The sequence below is a fragment of the Lygodium microphyllum genome, chromosome 26 (assembly GCF_053477565.2).
Source record: "Lygodium microphyllum isolate KBCC chromosome 26, Lygodium_microphyllum_v1.1.10, whole genome shotgun sequence".
NCBI lineage: Eukaryota > Viridiplantae > Streptophyta > Polypodiopsida > Schizaeales > Lygodiaceae > Lygodium > Lygodium microphyllum.
The window spans coordinates 109,680,136-109,707,410 of record NC_141160.1 but is presented as its reverse complement, the minus strand read 5'-3'; the positions used below and the strand labels follow the sequence as shown (position 1 = coordinate 109,707,410).

At 40.0% G+C, this 27,275-nt stretch overlaps 1 protein-coding gene across 1 annotated transcript; it reads right to left on the bottom strand.

Annotated features, from left to right (window-relative positions):
- Positions 1-589: 589 nt before the first annotated feature.
- Positions 590-3,156, bottom strand: LOC148013669 (UDP-glycosyltransferase 85A1-like). The gene is made up of 2 exons (XM_087667927.1): positions 2,312-3,156; positions 590-1,753 (listed from the first exon to the last, which is right to left on the bottom strand). The coding sequence occupies exons 1-2, from the start codon at positions 2,859-2,861 to the stop codon at positions 699-701; spliced, it is 1,605 nt and encodes a 534-aa protein (XP_087524053.1). The 5' UTR covers positions 2,862-3,156; the 3' UTR covers positions 590-698.
- Positions 3,157-27,275: the final 24,119 nt, after the last annotated feature.

The following is a 27,275-nucleotide window of genomic DNA, read 5'->3' as shown; positions in this document are numbered from 1 at the left end:
TGCATACACACATACATATGTATATACATGTGCATACTCATGCACACATGTGTACACAACACGCACACATGTAAGGTAAAGAAAGATGAGAGACAAGGGCCACACTTGGTCCATGGGTTGCATGGTATTATGGGATGCTAAATGACCTCTTGCTAGCATGATGGATTTCGATTTGATAATTTGTTATATATTTTTGTAAGATAGTCCAAACGGTTTTTTAGAGATCGAGTATAAGATAGTGAGAACATGACTATGTACTTATGAATCACAAAGCTTCTATATTATTAGTTAACGAGAAGTGGGGGGCGAGTGCCACATGGCAGCCCCCCACCTCCCTCACAAGAAAAAAAAGAGAACGCGGGGGTGGGTGCCACGCGTCCAGCACCCGCCCCCGCCCGCAAAAATCACGCCCCCTTCGCGCCGAGGCGATTCTAGGTGCAGAGCGCCTAGTACCTCTAATGGGATGCCTACTATTTGATGTGACGTCTAGGTTCTTTGAAGTACCTTTCAACTTTTAGCTTTTAGCCTAAAACACATAGATAACATCTTTACCATGACATGTTATTTTATAAATGCAAAATTCTATTACTTTTTATGTGAAAATAGCCAAAAATTAGCATGATAGCTATCAAATGTGCACAGGCTCGTTGACAATGCTAAGAAAAATGAATGAAGCAAACGTAATTTCTTGACAAGCGTCAAGTTTCCAAGGGTGGATAAGGACGAGCCAAGCTTTGAACGAGGGACTCTATGTTGCGGTAGGAGGAGCCGCCGGGGATGCGGCTGTGAAGGCTGGCAAGTCGAAGGCGAGAGGCGTTTTGGGTGAGAGAGAGGCGCTGGGGGCCGTCGATCATGGCAGCGCGGATGACGCGCTCGATCTCCCAGGCGGGGACGAGGGGGTCGGCACTGCCCTGGTTTGACGATGGTGACGATGCATGATGGTTTGCTAATGATGGTGGTGATGATGATGGTGGCGGTGGCGGTGGCGGTGGCGGTGGTGGTGGCTGGAAGCGGAGGCCGCACCCCCACACGTCCACCACGTACGTGGCGTCCAGGAGCTGGTCCCCGAAATAGGGCCAGCACAGCATGGGCACGCCCGCCGCCAGGGCCTCCACCGTTGAGTTCCATCCGCAGTGCGTCAGGAAGGCGCCCACCGCCCGGTGTGAAAGCACCGCCAGCTGTGGAGCCCACACCACCACCCGCCCCTGCCCCCCGGCCTCCAGCCTCTCCGCAACCGCCTCCCACGTGGCGCCCTCCGCCCGCGCCACCAGGTCCCGCCGCAGCGCCCACAGAAAGCGCACTCGGCTAGCCTCCAACCCGGCCAGGAACTCCTCAAACTGTCGCCCGCTCATCAGCGTCACGCTGCCGAACGAGATGTAGAGCACCGAGCCCGCAGGCTGCGCGTCCAGCCAATCCAGGCACGCCACGTCCTCCTTCCACAGGCTCGTGCTGTGGCCGCCAGCCTCCAGGTCCTGGTCCACCAATGGGCCTACCGCGTACACTGGGCACCGGGCCCTCACCGCCCGGAAGGCCTCTCCCTCCAGCTCCTCGAAGCTGTTGACCACCACCGCGTGTGCCCCGTCCAGCATCACCCTCGTCTCCCTCTCCAGGAACTTGTACATGTACTCGTTGTCGTCCACCACGTGCCTGAAGTTCGGTAGATCTCTTCTCCTCAAGGCTATCAACCCATCCAACCCTTCTTTGAAGAGCTGCTCGCTGTACTTGCACCCCTCCTCCTTCAACGCATTCAGAGCTGGGACCCAACAAACACTAGATCAGTGTGACTAGCAAGCCTGTATATATCCATAGGGAAATTCGCTAGTCTCTCTTTGGCTTGTCAGTCTCACTAGCAAGCGAGAGAGACAGCGTGTGTTCTAGGAGGATGATTTCCTTTTAGCCAAACTTCAAAGTCTATGTGCGCACAAATCCCTAATTGAGATACTAACGCTTGACAAATTAAACTTGGATTGCAGCGTCATGTGCAATGGCCATCACATAAAGTTTACTTGAGATACTGTACTCGAAAAATTAAAACTGGATTGTGGCCTTTGCCAGAGTATGTCGTGTGTGTGATGAACTGTCTAAGTAAGTGGAGTACGTTCTTTTGTGAGCAGGACCTAGTGAACTACACAAAATGGCAGACTGAGTTCATCACTGGTTGCTCTTCAGGGTTAATTGGCACGACTGCCACTGTAATAAGGTTTGTGGTGAACCCTGAAGCGCTCTTAATGCAGCCAATTATGAGATAGGACTTGATTTACTTACCTCCTGAGATAGGGTGTACTAGTCATGTGGAGAGATTAATAAATACCTTCGTCTATGGGGATGCGGCCATCAATGATATAGGACTGGAGAGCAAGGATGCTCTGGCAGGAAGGGAAGAGGGCCACTCTGGGGAGGCGAAGCTGGTCGGCGAGGGTCTGGGTCGGGAAGGTCATACAGACGTCGGAGATGATGCAGGTGGCGGGGGGGTGGAGGCCGGAGATGAGGGCACGGAGGGGCGAGAGCACGCTTTTCTGGGCCTCGCAGAAGACCTCCAGAGAGAGCCGGAAATCGTTGCCCAGGTCGAGGCCCTCGATGGGCACGTGGGCCAGCCGGATGCAGCCGCCCGAGGTCGAATATTCGCCAGGTTCAGCTTCCGCCGCAGCACCACTACCGGGCGGCATGGAGGTGGGGGCGGCGAGAAGATCCTGGCCGTTCATGAACTCCTGGATCCTGTGGTGGACGGGGTCGATGTTGACGAAGGTGACAAGGAAGCCGTGGCGGGAGGCCAGGAGCTTGCAGAAGCGCATGAGGGGGTTGAGGTGGCCCTGGGCGGGCAGTGGCACGGCGACTGCGTGGGGTCGTGTTACACCAGCCATCTATGTATCTTAAGCTTGATCTGGGTATGTCAGAGAACGAGGCAGTTGCAGTAGCACAACCGGTCCACAGCACTGAGCAGTGTTTGCGAAAAGCTTTTTTCCCGTCCAAATTCCAATGGAAAAAAGCACTGGGTTTTGTGTGAGCACTGGGACTCCACAGTCACACACACAAGCTTTGCTCTGAGCCGTGGCTTTGCTTATATATCAAATGACTGCGTCACAGACCCTGCAATGCCTGCATCATCAATCACAGCCTGTCAGGACCCTCTCACGATGTGCCATTACCACTAGTACTATAGAAAATCACAGCCTGACAGGGCCCTCCTTTGGAATTTGACGTCTACTGCAAGGTTCGGGAAATCATTTTTGAAGAAGAGGAAGTAAATCCTTTTCATTATCATCTGAGAAGGAAGTATCCCCATTGAGATACATATATTTAGCAAATATAACTATTTTGAGAAATTTGAAGAGGATTTGTTTCCTTCTTCCAAAAGAATTGAGAAGGATATTTGTCAAGGTAAACAAGTTCTAGGTTGAAGCGAACCCGTCTTTGCTCGAACCCTCGTCTACCGTCTTGAGTCTTTTCCCGACTCTTGACTCCTTTGGAGTCCTGACTCCCAAAGTTCATACGTAGTCGGGACGAGGTTCGAGGTTCTTTTAGAGACTCCTCACAAGTTATATAGACCTCGGAATCCCTTGGGCCTTCCCCTTTGCACATTGTGATGTATCATGTACCTAAAGGACCTCGGCTTTTTAGATGCTTCCAAGTTCCCATTATTTAGATGTGAGATTATTTTATATTTATTGAATATCGGGGCTGATTAAGGGGTGCCCAAACCCTTGACCACAGTCTTTTTTGAAGTGGTATATCGTACAACCTTCATCTTGCTAACCAACCAAGTAGAGCCATAATCAATTTCTCACATTATATGAGGTGTCATATCGCTACCCGCAAGAATGGAACTTGTGACCTTGTACCAAACCTTCCCATTATTTATGGAGCATATGGGTGGCTTAATGGTTGCAGCTTTCAAATTGGACTCAATTTTTTTCTAACTTTTTATTTTCTTTAAATACACTTTAACATTTCCCAAAAAAAAACACCATTGATACAAAGCTGATATCACTCACATGTGCATATATTTACACCGACAATGGAAAACCAATGAATGGGCACAAACATCTCTTAGAAAAGCCATTGAGGTGGAATGAGCAACAACACATTTTCTCTCCCTACATGATCATTGTTGAAGAACTCATAAAAGGTATGCCAAAAGCCACAACTAGATAGTTGCATTTAATTCCCTCCGTCTACACTTTCCTTTGTGAGATGAACAAAGGAAACTTAGATGCAATAGAACAAAAAGGGAAGGACAAGGTGCCTTTGACCACACATGGCATTCTAACCACAATCTAGCAACTAAAATTGACCATCCACTACTAGTGATAATAGTTGAGTAAAGGAAAGCTCTTTAGACCCCCCTACATGACCCCACATATGTCACTCCTATATCCCTATGAGTGTTATCAGTAGTCCATGATGTCGAGCTTTTAACTACCGTCCAAAAACATCCCTGTATGATAGACTCCTTGTAGAAAAATATCTACATATGGCTAGCATGCTAGGAGTAGGAAGCATGGTGCTTGATATCAATGCATATATAGTTTGCACTGCCCAAGACCCGACACTTCTAAATGGCTATGCTTTACTTCAATACAGCCCTAACTTCTTCATGTGATTTAATCCACTCCTCCATCTAAGGATGCAACCCACTCCTTCATCTCTCTAGATTTTGCCCTAGTGCAACCCACTCCTTCATCTAAGGATGCAAGGTAGAGTGACTTGCTCGTGACCTTTCTTTACAATGATAGAGGAGAAAAGAGCAATAATCTTGAAGATCTAGGCCAAGATTTAATCCACTCCTTCATCTAAGGATGCAACCCACTCCTTCATCTAAGGATGCAAGGTAGAGTGACTTGCTCGTGACCTTTCTTTACAATGATAGAGGAGAAAAGAGCAATAATCTTGAAGATCTAGGCCAAGAATCCATACCTTCTAAAAGAATCCTTCATAGAGGCTCAATAGGGGAAGAATCACAGTCCTTAAAGACACATCCACAAGGGATTAGAACCACACATAAATCTCTTAACCCCAAGATTCCTTCTGACCAAATACCTAATCTAAGATTGTAGTTGCCCTCAATTGCTTACCAATTCCAAACCCATTGACTTGGTAAGTATTACTTCCCATCAAGAAGTGGAAACACAATAGTTGCACTTCCCCCCCATCATCTCCACTAAGGAGCATACTCATAATGCCTCAGAAAAGAGTGATACTAACAAAAAACCAATGAGCCCAAGTGAGTCAATAGCTCTCCCGTAAAGCTTAACCTAACCAAAGCCTCTAGCTTCAATTGAAATCTAACTTGTGACTAAGAATATTTAAGGACATTACAACAGAATTGCCCAAAATGAAAAACAAACAGTGATTATCTACCTTAAGGAATTGAGTGATAAAATCACATTCCTTGCTTGTGTCCATGGCACATGCCCACTCTGATGTTGGAATCCTACTTGAGGAATTTGATAAGTTCTTGGCATGCCCACTACCTTGGGAAGAGTAGGAACACCTCAGCAAGCTATATGGTGACCACCTAGATGACCTTCTAAGACTCATCCCTGCTAAAGAGGTTGAGTAATATCATTTGGTCCCCATATTTTGTAATGCATTGTACCCCCAAACCATCAAGGAAATGTCAATACTAGAACAGATTGGAGAGGATGTATTATTCCCAAAAAAAATAGAGAAAAGAAAATCAAAATAAATAAATGCATGCACGATCACTGCACTACACCTAGGGGTTCTCAAATTAGGTATGTCCGGTGGCCTTGGTCGACTAGCTCCATCCCTAATCCCCTAGCCCTTTTCTTCATACCCCACACACTCACTCAAGCCATATCAAGGGTAGGACATACCTAAGGAGCATGCCTTGCCTATGGTTAGACCTATCACCTAAGGTCACTTCCACATTTCCTTCTTTATATCACATAAATGACCCAACAAAGCAAGACCAAAAAGTGTTGGAATAGGAGGCCATTCTCCTCAAGCACTGGAAGTAGCTACCACTACTAAATACCTTTATTCTCAAGCTATTCAACTACAATACATCTTATCTAGCATTTTGATGATGTCTTCAAGACCACCTTCAAGTGCATTCTTCCTAAAAAATAACACTTTTTCCAATCTATCTTTCCCTTGCTCCATCAACAACACAGCTATGAGGAATCGTAGAGCTATCTTGTAACTAAGTAATACCTATGTATTCGCATACTATTTACACCACAACTTATGCATGGTTTGGGTCCTCAAGTGTAGGACAACCCTTCAAGTTTACTTGGAGTTCAACCCATCTCCCAAACCAACAAAAACATGTCGTGTGCATGACAAGAAGACTAGCATTGTCCCATAAGAAGTAACTACATAAGAGGTTTTTTAATTGCAAGAACTAAAGATCCCAAGGAGTAATGTGTCATCGGCTTGTCTTCAAGTTCTTCTATCCTCAACCCAATTCTTCTGACCTTTGACTCACCATGGAAACTTGCTAGGAGACAAATCAATATAGGAACCCACCAAGAGAATCTCAAAGAATACCACCAACTTTAGCAACCATGACAGTTACCACCACTTCAACCACAACTTACCAACTTAAAGAACTTATCCAAGGATAACATACGATGCTCCGTAGCATCGAGGTCTTCAATGCAAGCTAATGCATGCCACCTACCATAGAGAGTGCCATGGTACTGGCACTCCACTAAGAGAGGGATAATGTTAACAGCAAGAAGTAAGCAAGCACAAGGAGCCTAATTTTTAAGATTATTTTTTGGACTAGTAGCCACAACATAATGTGTATGAAGCACTTGCATCTTTGAATTGCCAAAAGGTTACAAGAATTGTATTAGCTTATCATGTAAATCACTAAGTCGGTGTGATCCTACCATGCAATTTGTAATATTGGATTAGGCTCTCGAGGAAATACCACACAAGTTCTAGTTCATTCTCACCAAAGCATGTAATAAGAAATGACCAGTCTTTTGGCCCAAAAGTGGGATGGATGCCCAAGAGGGATAGGAAAATCCTAACTTTAAAAAAGTGTGTAAAAAGGATGAGAATGAATAGAGCAAGCTATTCATATATACGTAAACTTTGTGCACTTGTCTTCTTGCTTTCTTTGTGTGTGTGAGAGTGAAGGTGAGAGTGAGAGATTGAGAGCAAGAGAATGAGAATGAGGGACCAAGAGGGTGAAGCTCTATTATTCTTCTGTCCAAGTACTCTCTCATACCATGCCGATGCTCATTCCTTCGCATGTGGAGGTCATAGAGGGTTGGGGGATGAAGGAGTACTCACTTGAGTCATGGAGCTTGCATATGCATCCATCATGGTTAGTGATATGCTATGCAAACAGGTTTTGATCCAGGTGCAACTGGCTAGGTGAGAGATAGCCCATAGATTTTGTGTCTTGAAGCTCTTGAAATAACATGAGTGTATCCAATGATCCCAATACATTAAGTATGTGTTGTTCAACAATAGTCTTGGAAAGCATGTATGTTATACACCTTGTCAAGAAATTGTGCAGCCACATGGTTATTATGGATGGTTTGATATTGGTCATGCTTATGAGAGTTCATTTACTTTTGACAAGCAATAAGATGATAACTATGATTGCTACCATGGATAGTTGTATCCCAATGGTAATCATGCTACTTTCTTTGAGCCCAACTCCGACTCCGACTCACAGTGCTCACGAGAAACGTTTTTAGGAACCAATGGAAAAACCCCCTAACCTTTAGATTGTCCGGGATTTTTTGAAGCTAGCCAAGTTTAAAAGACTAATGCTCATACTGTTCCTTTTTCACAAGGCAACATCTGATCATAACCCTTTTTCTCAAACTTTAACCTTTAAAACCATCATATAAAGACATCACATAATTAATTCACAAAAATATTTTTATATGATATGTTTGGCCTCATAATGGATTGGGGACTCTATTGTCTATAAATAAGATGATAAAAATATTAAAGAATATAAAATTATATATATATATATATGATTGCATGCAATAGATAACATGATGCTTATATTACATAACACAAAATTTTAAAAGAAGAAAAAACATAAGTGTCAATATTGACATATACACAAAATTTTGTGTGTGTGTGTGGATACTTTCATGTTATAGAAAATGTGAGGAAACTTGTATTTTAGACATTCAAAATTGTGGTGATTTGTTATCTAAACCAAAGATATCCTATAATCGATTGGCAAATATTTTTTATGAAAATAATAAAGTAATAAAATGTTTAAAGTGTCAAGAAAAGAGAATGTCATTGATAAGCTGGTGAAAAACTATGGAGGATTTGCATATTAAATTGGCTCGGTAGGAAGATTTTGGAAAAACTTGTCATTCACAAGCTCCGCCTAGGAATAATTTTGTGTGTAGATGCATATGGTGTGATAGCCCTAAGCACAAGCACAAAGATTGTGAATCATTTAAGAATGTTATGTAAAAAAATTTATTTTTTGGTTAGATGGAAAGATTTGTGCAACCAAGACTAATAAGTATATTGCTATAAATTTTGGTAAGGGTGGAACGAAGAAGCTTTTTGAGGATATGACTACTCTGCCATATTATGTAGCCACAGGAGATGCTTTGGCTTATGGTGTTCAGATTGAAAAGAAACCAAAGTGTAAGTCAAAGTTATGGACTTTTGCTTTATAGAGTACAAATAAGGACAAAGTGTAGCAAGTAGATTTATCTAGTGCAAGGAAGGGCATCACAATAGAGAATGGGTGGGAATCTCCAATTAATAAATACTCAATTTATACCTATTTAACAAAGACCCTAGGTACATAAGTGATTGTTGAGGAAAAGCGATAAAAGGATGATAATGGTCTTAGCACTTCCAAGAAGACTAGAGGGGGTGAGCCTACAATACCACCTTCTAGACCGCAGCCCAAATAGAATAAAGAGGGTGCACAAAAGAAGTAGAAGAAACAAGATGCTAGACCAAAGAAAAAACCAGGTCACAAGCTTTCTTCAGATGCTGAGTCTGCAATAGATCTTAAAAGCATGTTGAAGGAGAGAATCTTGAATAGCAAGATTGAATTCACCTTAGGAGAGATTTTGGGAATTGTTAAGAGAGAGTTTCATGAAAATTTTATAAACATCATAAAGAGAAAGAAACATGTGATTTAGACTATAGAAGAGCCTATCATGCAGGGGTATCACAATTGAGGAGCAGACTATGGAGAGTGATGATGAAATTCTTGTTGAAAGTGTTGCAATATATCCAAAGATTGTGAAGAATATACAACCCGGTGCACTATGCAATATATCCAAAGATTGTGAAGAATATACAACCCGGTTGCAATCTCTTTCTCTTTGGACTCCAAGAAGTATGATTATTATCCTATGTACTTGCTAGTGCATTATTGGTTTACGCACTTAAGAGTGTATCTATACAAAGAGCTATGATTGCAAATACTAGGAGCTAATAAGGCTCTGAATCATGCTATGGTCGGAGGGTTCCAACTCTAGACAAAATATCACACAACAACGTTGATTATATTAATCAAGTTGGTCTCCATTCTTTTGTTGCCCTCACATTCTTGCCTGTGGATGCTAAACTCTGCTATTCCTTTCTAGAATCCTATAAAAATCATTCAGCCTTGGTTTATGGTTGTAGCTTCTATTTATCTTCTACCAACATTAATGATGCCATGTTTTTACCCCTTTGCTTCTTCTGCAAACCTTGTTCATCATTTATTGAATAAACAAACATACAACATAAATATAAACCTTACTCTCTTGATGCTTCTTAGGCATCCATCTAGGCATTCATATTATAGCACATCCATCAACACCATTAGCATCAATGTTCAGTTTGGGTCAACTTTCGAGGCCTTGGTGGATGGGGAGTTGGGTGTGCTCATTGAAGCGTTGGGAAGAACCCTCTAAGTCTCATCAACTATTGTATCTAATGGATCAGTTCTCAAAGTTGAGAAGAGGGTTTGTATCTTATGGGATTGTTGGAGAAAACCAATCCCTGAGATGTTGGAACTCTTTGATGCTAACAACATCAAGTCACTTGCAGATTTCAAGTTTTCCACATTTTTGGATATGTGTTTCATCTACTTGTGGATGTCAAATCCCTTGGCATTGATGTCATTTTAGTTGAAGTGTATCAATCCCTTTGAAATGTTTGCTCCAAGGATTTATGCATACTACTCCATAAAATAAGAATTGTAGGGGAGTTACTAAAGGAGCTTAGCAAAGGTCTTATGAAGTTAAATATAAAATCATTTAATGGAGTTAGCTCACTAGTTGGAGACCTCTTATGATGCTTAATATGGCATATAAAATCATGGCCAAAGTAATGGCAAATAGAAATAAGTTTATCCTTGGTTGTTTAATAAATTTGCAATAGCATGGATTCATGGATGGGAGATACATCAACTCTGCCATCTTAAACCTGATGTTCTTAATGGATCATGCTCTCTCAGTCCAGTTAGATTTGATCCACACACATACACACACACACACACACACACACTCTCTCTCTCTCTCTCTCTCTCTCTCTCTCTCTCTCTCTCTCTCTCTCTCTCTCTCTCTCTCTCTCTCTCTCTCTCTCTCTCTCTCTCCCCCCACACCCCAAACATTTATTTAGGATGAAAATAGATACAACTTTACTGATGACTAGGATATGCTAATGTTTTCCACAAGCATATCTCAGTGCTAGCCGAAGATGAGCCCAAGAGTTTGTTGATTGGTCCTATTGTGTTGCTAAAATCTTGGATGTGGAAATGGAGAGAGTCCTTGGCACCTTGCTGAAATTAGCTTGCTCTGGGATAAACCATTCATTGAAGGGGAATTATTATTTGGCCTTAAGCTTATTATTAACATATATACAATAGCATATAACAAAATCATATAAGTGTACAAGTACATAGGAAAACCATAGATAAGAAGATAAGAAATATGAACATAGAATTATACATTGATATATAAGAGGCCTTATGTAAAGGGAGAAAAGTATATAATAGTAAATATATATCTATATGTGCAAGTAAGCATAAAGAGAGGATAACTAACACAATATAGATATTATCTAGAGTCTACCCATTCTCTTCTTTGCTTTAGCATATAGCAAAGATCGAGATAATATCATCATTGGCCATATCAAATAATGTTTTGTAAAGTGATCAATCATCTAAAATTTTTAACTTCTCTTGAAAAGAAAATACATACATGGATATAAGTTGAGCATTAAAAAAAAATTTAAAAGAAAAAAGTAGCACCTATGCTTGTCGATAGCTTAATGCTTATCACATATCATTCAACGTACATTCATATTTCAAAAAATATTAACAAACTTATTTAGATTACAAATATATATATCAAAGAAACAAGTTTAAAATATAATTTACCTTATAATATCTCCAAAAAGATGTCTACTCGTCTTTGCACCTCGTCTCCACATCTCTATTGCATCTAAGAAATCAAAATGTCATAGCAAAGGACCTTCTATAGATGCTCTCATTAAAGACTCAATGGTCCTTACATTCAAGTGATTTTGTAGCTTTGATTTGTTTAAATTTTGTTTGCTAAAACCTCTCTCACAAGAGGTTGTACTACAACATTGTAATAATGCAATGTTAGCTAATCTCAATAACATAGGATATTTCTCTCTCGTTGTGGACTTTCTAGCTATGGCAACCCATGTATCTTTTAAGCTCCATTCATGTCATTCAAATGGGGCTTCACTACAAGATATAGGCCTTATACTGTCGTTAAAAGCGACGAAAATGCAAATAACAAAATTTGCCCCCGTCGTCGCAAAAAGCATCGTTATTGGCGATGCCATAGAACAGTCGGTATTGGCGCCGATATCAGTGTCGCAAATAGCGACGGTTTGCGACGTAAATAACGACGCGAGCAGTAAAATTTGCGACGCTAATAGCGACAGTAACAAGGAAAAAAAAATTGTGGTAGGGCAGCAAGCACTATGTGCTTTATTAGAGCCATACAAAATAGTTTCTGCACTGTGTATAATGCGCTTGCAAACAAAAACAATGTATACTGAAATCATAACATTGATACATGAAATAAATACATGATCGCATAATAAGCGATTGGTACAATCATGACAAGATATCACTAATACATAGAAAATGTTTACATAGATCAGGCGACCCAAAAATAAAGGTGTGTGAGTTCCAGGGATCCAAGGGCGAGCTACATATCCTCGTCCTCCGAAAGCTCGTCCCACCATAAAGGAGCATCGAACGGACTTTGCAAAAAAAGAAACAACACATCAGTCCACCATACAAAAATGCATTCTAATTAAACATGGTAACTACGGACAAGAAATATGAGTGACTTACAGGGCCGCCACGTCTATACAATCGGTCGATCAATGAAGTGAGACCGTGCCTCTCTGCATATCAAGTCTCAAGGCCAGTCGGATCGCGATTTGTAATGGAGTGCTACAAAGAAAACAAAATGCTAACTGTTAGAAACATGATTGTCAGTACAAAAGAAAATTGCAAAAAAATAAACAAGCAAAACAAAAGAAAAACTTACAAAGTCCTCCAAATATATCCTGTGGCTGCCACTACTCCCATGATGATGGACCACTCCGGCCTTAAGTCGTGCCCTCGCCGCCTCGCGCTACTGACTCCTCTCTCAGTCAGCGCCAATCCTCTGCATCTAACCACTCGGGCTTTGCAGCCCCACTCTTGATTGCCTTGTGGGGGATAAGCGAAAAGTGTCTAAGAACTTTTTGAGGGATGGTTTGCCCTTGCAAGTCCTGTCAATACCTGTGAGCACCCCACTTTGGACATGTCTCCATAGTCTCGTATTCTCCTCGAAACAGTATGCAATCGTTGATACATGCATGGATGTTATTGTAGTCCATGCCAAGCTTTCGTAAAACATGTCGTGCATCATCACGAGACTCAGGCATGGTATTTACAGGTGGTAATATATGATATTTCAATAACCTTTAAAAAAATCATAAACACGTTGAAAAAGCACAAATGTTTGTAATAATAGTGCTAAAAAAAAATCAACGAAGCGTATGTACAAGGTACTTGAACAACTCGATCACACTCGTATCGCTCCACCCTTATTTTGCTTGCACACTTAAGAGTGCAAGTAGTGTCTTCAGGTGAGATACTCGGCACCCATCATATAATAGTATGGATGCTTCCTCTCTAAGCGGATTAGAAGTCTCGACATCCATGGGAATCAATGCATCGATCATTGCCTCCATCTCTGGCTCCAAGATTGTAGGTAGGTCTGGAAGGTTGCCTATCTCCTCTGGCATTGACGGTATAGATTGGCCTTGCAAGTGGTGGATTGGCTCTTGCACTCCATCCATTGCACGCCTACGAACTCTTCTAATTGGTCGCAAAGGGTGCACTCCTCCTTGGGACGAGACATTACCTCCCTGGATAGAAAATTTGCCAACGAGACCCAATCTTATTGTATATGATATTCAATTAGCTTGCGAGTACAATGCATGATTGATATTAACTTTTCTTACCGTTTGCTGAAAATCCGCAATCACCTGATCAATGATCTCAGATTGAAACTCACCAAATCGTCGTACGTGTTCTATAGACAATCGGCATTTTCGTCTAATTGCCAGCTTGCATTGAGAGCAAGGACATGGGACACGCTGATTGAGATACGCCTCGCGATCTTGAACAACATGACCTTCTTCGTTTTCCATTTTGTCTATGTTACAACAAACAATTTGTTTTTGTTATCATTCTTTTTTTTTCTTAGATTGTTATCCTCTCCTTCGATCTCTCTCTTTTTCTATGACCACGACTACGACTACAACTACGACCACGGCTACATAGTACCTAGCATATAGTACCTAGTACCTAGCATATAGTATCATAGAACACTAGTATTTAGTACCTAGTACTCAGTACCTAGCACATAATATCATAGCATCTTAGTATCTAGCACCTAGTACTCTAGTATCATAGTGCCAAGTACCCAGTACTATGATACTATGTAGCAGGTGCTAGGATACCTTAAGCATTATGTAGTAGATGTGAGGTTCTAGGGTACTATGATAGTATGTAATAGGTACAAGGTAGTACATACTAGGGTACTACGATACTATCTATCTATCTATCTATCTATCTATCTATCTATCTAATACTTGGGTACAATAGCAAATATGGGTAGTAAAGAAGAAGAGAAGTTGTAACACTGACTATTATACCCACATATTGTTACATTTGTCTATTTGGATTCTCTTCTGTCTATTTTTATTTGTACCCTTTGTACGTAGATGCATACATAAATATAGAGAGGGGGAGGGTGAAATATGATGGTACCCTTGTGCCAACACAAGTGGAAGCTTCTATAATGTAGTTTCTAGGATAATGTATTTGTACCCTTTGTACCTAGATGGACTCATTCTTAGTGAGGTGAATCGCCAATCCTATTCTTAGTGAGGTGGACTCATTCTTAGTACACACTATCATAGTACCCTAAGCTTATTGTAAGGTCCTATTTACTTTTCTCTCTTTCTCTCCCTCTCTCATTTCCTCTCCCTCCCTCACCCTGACCCTCTCTTTCTCTCTTCCCCTATTAGGTTTAATGATTTTTATCTCTTTTTCTCTCTCCTCTCTCTCTCATATTTATTTTTCTCTCTCCTCTCCATCTCTCATTTCCCTCTCTCTTTCTCTCTCTCTTATTTCCTCTCCCTCTCTCACCCTCACCCTCTCTTTCTCTCTTTCTCTATTAGGTTTAATGATTTTTTCTCTTTTTCTCTCTCCTCTCCCTATCTCATTTTTTTCTCTCTCCTCTCCCTCTCTCATTCTCCCCCTCTCTCATTTCCTCTCCCTTCCTCACCCTAACCCTCTCTTTCTCTCTTTTCCTATTAGGTTTAATGATTTTTCTCTTTTTCTCTCTCCTCTCTCTCTCATTTCTTTTTCTCTCTCCTCTCCCTCTCTCATTTCCCTTTCTCTCTTTCTCTCCCTCTCTCATTTCCTATCCCTTCCTCACCCTAACCCTCTCTTTCTCTCTTTCTCTATTAGATTTAATGATTTTTTTCTATTTTTCTCTCTCCTCTCCCTCTCTCATTTCCCTTTCTTTCTTTCTCTCCCTCTCTCATTCCCTCTCCCTCCCTCACCCTGACCCTCTCTTTCTTTCTTTTCCCATTAGGTTTAATGATCTTTCTCTCTTTTTCTCTCTCCTCTCTCTCTCTCATTTCTTTTTCTCTCTCCTCTCCCTCTCTCATTTCCTTTTCTCTCTTCCTCTCCCTCTCTCATTTTCTCTCCCTCCCTCGCCCTCACCCTCTCTTTCTCTCTTTCCCTATTAGGTTTAATGATTTTTCTCTCTTTTTCTCTCTCCTCTCTCTCTCTCTCATTTTTTCTCTCTCCTCTCCCTCTCTCATTTACATTTCTCTCTTTCTCTCCCTCTCTCATTTCCTGTCCCTCCCTCACCCTGACCCTCTCTTTCTCTCTTTCTCTATTAGATTTAATGATTTTTTTCTCTTTTTCTCTCTCCTCTCCCTCTCTCATTTTTTTCTCTCTCCTCTCCCTCTCTCATTTCCCTTTCTTTCTTTCTCTCCGTCTCTCATTCCCTCTCCCTCCCTCGCCCTGACTCTCTTTTTCTCTCTTTTTCCATTAGGTTTAATGATCTTTCTCTCTTTTTCTCTCTCCTCTCTCTCTCTCTCATTTCCTTTTCTCTCTTCCTCTCCCTCTCTCATTTCCTCTCCCTCCCTCACCCTCACCCTCTCTTTCTCTCTTTTCCTATTATGTTTAACATCTTATCTCTTTTTCTCTCTCCTCTCATTTTCTCTTATTTTCTCTCTCCTCTCATTTTCTCTTATTTTCTCTCTCCTCTCCCTCTCTCATTTCCCTATTATGTTTTCGTCTCCCCCCTCTCCCTCTCCCTCTCCTTCTCCCTCTCCTTCTCTCTCATTTCCTCTCCCTCTCTCATTATACACAAATTACACAAAAAATAAATAACTAAAGAGAGAATACACTCTCCCTCCCTCTCGTTCTCTCATTTCATCCCCCTCCCTCTTCCATTTTCTCCCTCTCCCTCTCCCTCTCTTTCTCTCTCTCTCCCTCCCTCCCCCTCCCTCTCCCATTTCCTCCCTCTCTCTCTCTCAATATCTATATACAAATCATATAAAAAAAAGTAAAAGAGAAAGAGAATGCACTCTCCCTCCCTCTCCCTCTCTCATTTTCTCCCCCTCCCTCTCCCTCTCCCTCTCCCTCTCCCTCTCCCTCTCCCTCTCTTTCTCTTTCTCTTTCTCTTTCTCTCCCTCCCTCTCCCTCTCTCATTTCCTCCCCCTCCCTCTCCCTCTCTTTCTCTTTCTCTCCCCCTTTCTTTCTCTTTCTCTCCCTCCCTCTCCCTCTCCCTCTCTTTCTCTCTTATTTCCTCTCCCTCTCTCAATATACACAAAATAAACACTAAACAAGTAAAAGAGAGAGAGAATGGACTCACCGTAAAGATTTGGCGAGGGTTTGGCGGCTCCTCTTCGCGATCGCGGCTCCTCCTCTCCTTCGCAAACGGCGGCGGCGGCGGCAAGCCTTCTTCCTCTCCCTCTCTCACCCTCTATGCAAAACGGTCGCGCTCTCTCTCGCTCTCCCTCTCGAAATGTCTCACGAATGCGCGAAATGAAACGCGCTTAGGTTTCGGCCCTTTTTTTCCCCTGTGGGGCGTCGCTATTTGTGTCGCAAATGCGACGCTAATAGCGACGCTGTTATTCCTGCGTCGCCACCCGCCGTCGCTATACTTGTGTTTCCTTGTAGTGCTTGAAGCTTAAAGTATTGATATTCTCTTTTTGTTTTGTATTTCCTAACTAATGGATCATATGTCTCACCAGTAGAACTAATCTTTTCTTCTCCATAAAATTCAACTAATTTCTCTATTTCTAGATTTCCAAAGTCCCTAAAAGCTTCCTTCTTTGATGGAAAATAGCATGGTGCACGTGCTTTAAAACATCCTATGATCTTATTATCACAAAAGCGTTGTTTGAAGTTTTGTATAATAGATTTTACGAATAACTTTTGAAATGTGATGCATACATCTAAATTAGATCCATCAAATTTTCTTGAAATTTTAATATTCCTATAATAATTACCTCGAATCGAAGCTCTGAGAGCATGCAATTGACCATCTGGTGGTCCATAATCGAGTATGATGCGAAAGTCACATCCATCATGTGTTGATGCATTTACATCAACAATGGGATCATCAACAAAAAACATTTATAATGCTCTTATTTTAGTATTTATAAAGCTAGCTATGGCCGTAACATCCACAAAATCACTTTGAAAAACTCTACTCAACATGCCTAATCTATCAAAGACATCGGATAGAAAATGTAAATTATACATGAACTCTAAGTTTGCTAATTTATAAAAAAGAATCATATTTTCTAATTGAGTATATGCTAATATTGCTTCATAAGAATTACGTACCTTTTTTACAGCAATTTGTCTACTAAGCCATCTTACCTTGTGAATACGAATTAAATGTAAAACCGCGCAATTGAACTCATGTAGATCACCATGTAAGAAAGCAGTATTTATATTCATCTATATGATTTTCATATCCTCGGACGCAACCAAGCCCAATATGGTTTGCAAAGTAGTCATCTTGACTACTGGAGAAAAGATATTGTCAAAGTCAATCCCATGTTCCTACTTGTACCCTTTTGCAACAAGTTGTGGTTTATACTTTGGCAAGGAACTAGAAGTGACCTTCATCCTCTAGAGCCATTTGCATGGTAGGACTTTCTGTCCCCTGGGAAAATGTACCAAATCCCAAGTACCATTCTTCTTTAGAGATTCCATCTCTGACAGCATTGCTTTATGCCATTTCTTATTGTCCTCTCTGTCCATTGCTTCCTTGAAGCATGATGATTCGCTACAATCTTCAACATGACATAATCTGTAGCATAATTTGCACCAAGATCAAAGCTATCTAGCTGGAACCAATGATTAGTATTTGTGTTCCAGCGTGCAAATCTACATTAACAATAGCTTGCTATTCAAATGGTTCATCATGCTATCATACCTATTCTGGTTGTTCTAATGGCACATTTTCTCACTAAAAATGTGGTATATCATGGGCAAGTTCTTGCTGATCAATTTCAGCATCATTACTTGCATTTATAGGTCATTTATAGTAGGAATTTTTTTGTTATGTAGCAGGTACTTTTTACCATCCTATAAGTATTTCTTCTCAGAACACAACCCTTCTGAATTCCTCTATCTTTTTTGTTGTTTATGCATGCAATCTTCTTGAAGGATAACATCATTGCTACGTACAATTTCCCTTTTCTTGGGATCCCATAATTTATATCCCATTTCTCCCTTATCACCATATCCTAGAAAAATGCATTTACATGACTTTGGCTCCAATTTGCTATGTTGTTTCTTGCGTGTGTGCACAAATGCCTCATAGCCAAACACTCTCAAAAGTGAATATTAACGTGGCTTGTTTAACCACACTTCTTGAAGAACTCTCCCCCCCAAAGACTTGTTTGGTATGACTAATTTATCAAGTGTATGGTTGTCATAACAGACTACCCAAAATCCATGAGGTAATGCAGCATGAGATAGCATGGTACGGACCTTCTCGTGATGAATAGTCCTATTCATATACTTAACAACACCATTTTGGGGTGGGTTATAAGGGGAAGTGAGCTCCCTTTTTTTCCCTTTGCTATCACAAAAGTCTTGAAAGACTTTTGACGCATATTCACCACCATTGTTAGAACAAAGATACTTTAATGTCTTGTTGGTCATATTTTCAACAAAAGTGCTAGGGGTTTTTTGAACTTATACAAGGCCTTGTCTTTATGATGGATTAGATAAACTCACACTTTGTATGTAGCATCATCAACGAAAGTGATAAAATATATCTCCCCTAGAGACAAACTTGGCATCTCACATACATTTAAATGTACCAACTCAAAGGGTGAAGATTTTAATGAAAGAGACCTTTTATGTGATATTTGAGCATGTTTTCCAAATATACAATGATCACAATGGTCAAAATCAACATAGTTCAAATAGAAAAAAATAACCCAAACAAGAAAGGACTTTCATTCCAAATTGACTCATGTGCCCCAATCGGTTATGCCACAAAGACACACTTCGTTGCTCGTTTATGGTGACAACATGATCACACACACTCATACATGTAATGGATATAGAGTATCATTTTTAGAGCAATCCTAGATTCCTTATATATCTTCCATTTGCTATCCCCAAAGAAGGTGGTGTGATAGCCTTCATCATCTAGATGCTTTGTGCTTATCAAGCTCTTCTTAAGCTAAGGCACATGCCTCACATTATGCAAAGTGAATACTGAACCATGCTAAAATGCCAACTGCACACTACCAATCCTTGAAATGTCACATGCATAATTGTCCTCCGAGTGGACAACACCATGTCTACCACCATTATAGTCAAAAAGCCACTCATGATGTGGTATTACATGGAATGAATCACCTGAATTAAGAATCCAAGTGTGCATGTAATCATTAGAATCTGCAGTTAATGACTGTGTACTAAAAGAAGAAGCAAAGTACATAATTGCCATTTTCACTCTCATGACTGACTACATTGACTTCCTCGATATTCACACTACTCTTCTTTGCATGTTGGCTGTCATTTTTCTCATCTTTATTATCATCAGTGCTTTTTCCTTTGCCCTTTTCTTTCTTCCACTTAAAGCAATTCCACTTGAAGTGCCCTTTCTTGCCACAATGATGGCACTTTACATTTTTTCAATGAGACTTAATGTGTGCTTTGTTATTAGAGTTTCCCTTCTATTGGGATTGGTCTCTAGTATGTAGTGCATTGGAAGACTTATTTGCTAAAATATTTTGCCTATTGAGCCGCTTCCACGAGTAAAGAGCTCTCCACATCTAAATATAACAACATAGCTTGGAATTGCTCATTATTGTTCTAAAAGTGTCCCAACTTTCAAGCAAAGTGCATAGCAAAAATGTTGCCTTGAACTGCTCATCAATGTAAAACTCCAAAGAAATCATCTTGCTAAAACTAGAGTTAAACTCATTCAAATGTACAGACATGGCTATACCTTCCTTCATACGAAGATCCATCAAATTTTTCAACTAATAAACCTTGTTGTTGGTTGCACTATTCTGAGCATATAACTCCTCGAGTCTTTGCCACATATCACAAGCAGATTTCAGTTTCTCTATGCTAAAGAGCAAAGTGTCTGACACTAAAAGTTTTATGGTAGAGTGTGAAAACACATCTAACTCATCCCACTCATTTGGATCCATGGTTGCTAGTTTTAACCCGCTTGGACCTGTCGATGGGCTACTCGCATTGTTGCATGAATGTGCACTGCCTACTACCTACCACCTGCATTGTCGCTTGCATGTCACCTATCTGTTGCCTATCACTGATATGGCCTTCCTTTCACCACCTAACTACATGCGCCAACTGCAAGACTGTACTAACTGCTAGTCCCGTGACTTGCTACATTATAGCTCAGACACGACAAGCTTAGGAAGCCTAATTGAGATGGCCTTCAGCTCTGATACGAGTTTGTGATGGTCGATGCACAGTCAAGGTATGATATTCAACAATGGAAATTGTGAAGAGAAAGAGAGAATGAGTGAGCAATAGTAGAGAGTGAGAGAGAGTGAGATTCATGATCTGTGGATACAAAGAGTTGTAGCTCTTTTAGGTTTCTGTGATAGTTATATATAAACTATAAGTGCGAGGGGTGTGTTCACACCCAACCACATATAAAAGGCACAGTGGCCCTTTATTTCCAACATCAACAAAAAAAGATAAACCAAAACAACATCTGCAATGGCACTTACACCCATGGCTGCTACTACCAATACTCTCATGGGATACCTCATACTCTGGGGACTGTGGAGTGCTTGTCTCATAGAAAGGCAAAGCTAATACTACTAGAGTTACTAGGGACTATGTAGCTATTTGTGGTCGACAAGGTCGAGGGGTGGTCATTACTCATATAACTCAAGGGATGTGGGAGGATGCCCAAAGAAGGCCTCTATCTCAACCATTGTTGAAGACCATAGAATGATCAAATATTAACCAACATGTAAAGAAACACAAATTGAACAAGAAAGAGAATTAGATATAAGAGAGAAAAGAACTGAGAAAAGTATATAGAACACTAGATTGGGTACAATCTCCCCCCATGAATATATTTATAATATTCAATTAAGCTTTTGTGCTCAAAATACATTGAAAGCATCTTTTTCTAGTTCTTTATTTTCCTTTCCTTGCACAACTTGCTTTTGTGTAAATAAGTCAAACACACCCTATTCTAAATATTTTTATAATAAAAATAATATTGTTTTTTCTAATAATTATATCAAAATAAATCTATTATGCATGTATGTATGCAAAGTCCTTATGTTAATAGCACATATAAAATATCACATTTTTAATGTTATTTTTCCACACTATGAAGCATATAAATTCAATGCTATGAAGCACATAAACTCCACCCATTAAAATGTATACTTCAAAATAATAATTTTATTTAACTTCATCTAGTTATCTACTCACCACAATACAAAACACATTAGTATCGTCCTGTCTATCTGCTAATAGGCATAATGCAACCATATCACACATATGTACTCATGATAAGTTATGGATCATGCAACAAATTAAAAAATCTAAAATAATAAAAAATATAAATTATATAATAAAATTTAGTAAAATATCATGATAAATATATTTCTATAACATTTCTTAGGTGTTAAAAAGCAATTGTCCCTAGTTGATAACTAAAAGAAAAATACAAGGGTGGTGAACCACATACAAATAATGCTTCCTGTGACGAATACACGTATAAAGTTCTAACTTAGTACTACCTCCTGCGATAAATCTACACTATAAAGTCCCATGGATTTTACATGAAACACTACCTTCTACGATAAATTTGTGCCCATGGGATATTTAATGTGAGTGTGAGTGGTAGACATTTATTAGATTATCATATATCAAAGTTAGCACCGATTCTAGAATCCATTGTGATTCTTCCACATGATGATTTCTATACTTGACTAATCTACTTATGATATTGTTTTTGTGTTCTAGTGGTGGTCTAGTCATGGTCAAAGATTACTTCAAAAACTAGAATTTTGATATCTTCCTCTAACAAAGGAGAGTCATCAATTACATGAATAATTGGAGTGTTCCCTTAAATGGTTTCAATAGACTAATGTGAAAAGGATTATAATTTGCTAGTGAGGAGGAATTATATCCAAATTAAGTGTAAAATTTGAAGATAAATTGAACTTTGGATGCCTTCCAATGATTTATAATCTCCTCTTTTCAATCATCAAAAGTCATAATATGACTATCTTCATAAGAAAATCTAAAGATTGAATCTATCAAATCATAATTATATTAATTTTATAGATGGACTATAATCTCAATTTATGTCTAGTGATCTATATCATAAAATAATGTAATATTATATGTATTTTTCAATAACCTCTACTAGAAATTGACATTGACACCCAAAAAAGCATTAGCTACCTAAATACCAATAGACATATATATAGAAATAGCTAATTTCTTACCCTAAAAATTTTCAACAGGGTGCTTTGACTATATTTGAATAGAGAAATAGTCATAGTTTGCTATCTAGACACTTAAGCAATGAAATTCGTAAACTTTCATCCATTAATCTTTTGAAGTACATCAATGATGCATTCGAAAAGCAACTCACTCAATTTGTGAAAAACCTAACGCCTACCTTTTATAAAAAGATTACTAGCCAAGAGGCCAAGGCACTTGGGATTGTGACATTTGGTCAACAATTCCTCTCTTGGACTACCACATTTTTTCTTCTACTAAACGAGCAAGATGATCCCCCTGTTGTGCTAACCAAGGTGGGTAAAATCAGTGGGTTGTTGAAAGATTCCAAGGACCCTAAGCTTGAGCTAGTCACCAGAGCACATGAAGCACAGGCCACGACCAAAGAGTTTACCATTGTGGTTTCCCCCCTCGAGGACTCATTTGCAAAGGTCATTCGTAGTGGTGGTGATGGAGAGGGAGCCTCTGGGGATTTGCCCTTGTAAGAGTGCCCCAAGTCCAGTCCAATGTCCAAGAGGAGGTGGATGAGAGTGAGAATGTGGATGCAAAGATGTCCCACATGACCAAGATTTTTGTTGGCCTCACAAAGTTTGTCTTCCTCCAGAATGTGGAGAAGATTTTTGGTTTGCAAGAGGATGAGGCACCCTCCATGCTGGCGATAGCATGTGACTTCCCTCTAGACATCATGCCATACTTGTTGGCTCATGTCTCGTCCCCCAAGCTTGAAGAGATCAAGGGTATAATTGATGCCCTTATGGCTGCAATTCACACCTCGAGCAAGCAGCTGTCAACACTGAAGAATTCAAGGCCACTCGTGCTAAAGTGGATGCCATGAGACGCCTAATGCCGCCACCTACACCCTAGGTGTCAGCCCCTTCGGCAATAAATGAAGCCATATATAGCTTGGATCTAACAAGGGAGGTCAAGGTAGAGGCTTATGAAGCCCATGATATAAATTTTATAGCTCATGTGTGTCTTTACTTAGTTTAGTGTATTTATCTAATGAATTTTATTATGGTTCCAAGCTATGCTAGAGATTGATGATTTCACTAATAGACAGGGGCGTCGAGGTGTTTGGAAGAGATGCTGCCCTTGTCATGTTGTTGTGGTGCATGCTAACTTCATTCCTACAAGTCATGCCTAGCTTACCATCCTCAAAGCACTTTTGAAGGTGCTTTGTGTCTCCAACATCACTGCAAATGCAAACAAGATCATCCTTGTGGAGGAGCTAGTGAGACATGTTTTCTTACACGCTTGTGTGGGACAATTGTCAGCTCCCTCACATTGGAAAATGCATTTGAAGCTCCAAAATTGGAGATGCTAGCTGATGTAGTGGAGGGGTGACTACCTACAACTAAGAGATACTACAAACATGTAGTAAAGCCATCAAAAAGTTGCCTCTTCAAAGCAACTAATGTATTACAAAACTTATTGCCTTGTACTTTCTATAGTTATACACGTGCTTGGCTCAGGTGCCACTCATTGTAAAAACAAGTTATAGATTAATAATTTTTTCTTTTCATATGACTTATGTCAAAAACATGGTGTTCTGTTCTAATTCTAATTCAATCGTGCACATGTCTAAAATTATGTAACATTGTCAGCTAGATCATAGTCATGGACGATGATTGAATTTAGGCCGAGATATGCAATCTAGTAGAAATTTGATGTCAAACTTTTTATCTAGCACTCAACAAGCTCGAATTATGTGCACTACTAAAAATTCACTAATAGATACAAAAGAATATGTACAATAAAAAACAATCACATTTCATTGAAGTAAAAAAATAGGCTCTGCAAATGGATTACAAGCTAGGTTCATCACAAAAAATTTACAACTATGAGGACTCTGGTCCCATTCTCCTCTAATCCTCCTAGCTAATTGCATATCTGTGTGCATGAGGGTCAATGTTTTGCATGTATTGCACATATGTATGCATTCTCAAACAAGTTTACTAACTAAGCCTTTGTTGCCTCTTACATGGCCTCTAGCACTACACCTACATCTGCTTGTCATCTCCATGGCTCCATAAAATTTTATTTCTAGTTTAGGAAAATGGTGCTTTGCATGCTAGAAAGTTGTGCTCTTCTAATATTTGCTTATCTCTTTAAGCACCTTCAAGTTCTAGTTCCTTCTCCTCCTCCTCCTTCGTTACCCTAGCACTTGTGTTATCAAAGGTCTTCTTTGGCATTCTTAGGGGAGGTGGTGGCCTTGGTCCCAGCCACTACGGCTAGTTTTTGGCTGAGGTGTTGCTACTACGATGAGGGAAGTCCTATGGGTTCCTGCACAAGAATGGGGCCTTCACCATTGAGGATTCCCTCCATAAGTCCTTTCCCATGGCCATGGTATGGTTGTTCATCTCATTCCTCCTGTGATTAGTGTGTATCTCCTCGCTCATGGAATCCTCCTCTTGAACTTGTTACTACTCATCTTCATGCTCCTCATGTTCTTCTTGCTAATCTCCATGCTCCTCATCTCCACTCTCATCAGATGGCTTGTATGTTTCATCCTTGGCAAAGGTGTGATCATCATTGTCCTCTCGTAGCCTTTTTTTCTTGTACTTTTCGGGCACAATCTTCCCTATGCGGTTGATGCATGACTTGGCCTAGAGGCTAAGGATGAGCCTTTGTGATGCAATAATTTTGAAAATTCTCATTCGTGCCATTGTGATAGCTTTTGGTTTTTCCCAAGGACTGGATGGCATCATGTAGTTTACTTTGTAGGAGCCATTCTTATAGAGAAAGGAAGTCCCAAGGCGTACATGTGAATAGGATAGAAGTGTAAGAATGGACTTTGTACTCTCTATTTAAATGGAAAGTTAGTTGAGAGGGGGTTTCACACAAGGGAGGGTGTGTGCGGGTATGGTAATACATGGGATTTAGGGACAAGCCCATCTAGAGCCATCGCATCGTCTTCTATTGCACCATGCGGTACATGTATTTGCTACATTACTAGGGCCACAATCTTTCGTTTTGTTACTAGTCCACAATCTTTCATTGTTGTGAGCTCATATTTCATTTCTAGTAGATTTTGCTAGAGTAGTGGCCCTTGCATTTTCTAATATGCTTGAAGGACCAAATGTGCATATATAGAACTAGTTGAACATTTCAACAAGGTAGCGAATATTTTGGTGACCTCTTCCATGCAATTATTCTTAAAATAGACACCACGAGCATGTTAATGTGACTTCTCCATTCCTTGTATGCTCCACATTGAGGACACATACTTGTCCAAATAGTAGGTTTACAGTATATGCTACACAAATATGGGCTATTAACATTAGATTTACAACATCAAATTATACACATAAAATAAAGTATGATGAGGGAATTTAATTTGATACCATACAATGGGAGGTGTTTGTTTCCCCCCATGCATTGACAATAGATTTTGTATAATCAGTAACTACTTGATAGAATTTTGATCTTGTTGAAGCATTTGTTGAGGGTTTCAACATGATGGACACAAGCTTATCAAAGAAATGTCAGAATTTGGCTCAAGCATTCCTAAAATTGAGATTTCTTTTTAAGGAGTTTCTAAGTCCATATTACATTGACATAGATCTTTCCAAAGCTTCCACTTCAGCATTGATGACTTGTGGAGTCATGTTACTGAGGAACCTTTTGGCCTTTATTCCGCTCATAGATATATTTTGGGCTATGTCATGAGGTAGTCTTGATGTCTTTCAATCTTTTTGGATCTTAATCTTGCCTCCATGTATACCTATGGAGTTCAATAACTCCTCAATTTTCTCCATACTTGTGTGGCACCTGGGTGAAGGTTTCATTGTGTACACATAATTGATGTGCAACTTTAAGAGCTTGTCAAATATGCACATGAGGTGATGTAAAGTGCAAATGAATGTTGTTGAAGTCAACATGGAATATGGATTTTCAATTCTTATCCAAGTGTGTCGTATTGGGCAGCGCCGTTTTATTGCATGCAAGTGCTCCATCAGTCTAGGTGACATGTTCTAAGAACTTATAATAACTATTTTTTTCCATATAGTATGGACATGTAGTGATGCCATTGCCTTATTGTCACAATTCAACATATACTTGAGTGTTTTGAGATCGCCACCCAAGTTCTAGCTAGCATTAAATTCTTTGAATGCCTTATACACAAAGCTTCTCACCATTTGTTTGTCTATCAATGTCAAGATAAGGGGTTTCCTGAAAAATCAATGATAGCATGTTGCGCAACTCCTTAGGCACCTCAGCTATCACTAGCCACCAAGTTTCATTTTTTCTACTACATACTAAATGAAGGAAAAAATGTTTCATGTTTAGCATAAGCCCATTGTATGATTCGTAAGTGTAAGGCTTACTCTTTCCAACTTGTGTCCCTTTATAACAACAAACTCCAAAGTTGAACCATTGCTTGATAAACATACTAAATCATAAGCATATTACAATATAAGTGCATTGGATTGTATTATTAATATCATATCATAAGTCAATACCTTCTATGCATTGCACCTTGTAAAAATGAGCCACTGTGCATTACAACTTAACATAAATATTGTTCAACTCATCATACTTGAAGGAAATAATTTTTTCAGGCTTGCTACCTTTTATTTTATCGCATGGATCTAAGTCGAAATGGACAAGGCAAGACCATATGTTTTTTCTTATTGCGAGCTAGTGCATTTGTTATCATGTTGTATATGGCCTCATAACCTTGTTGACTAACCCGAGTTGTATCACATGCAATTTGAACTTCTTCCATCAATAG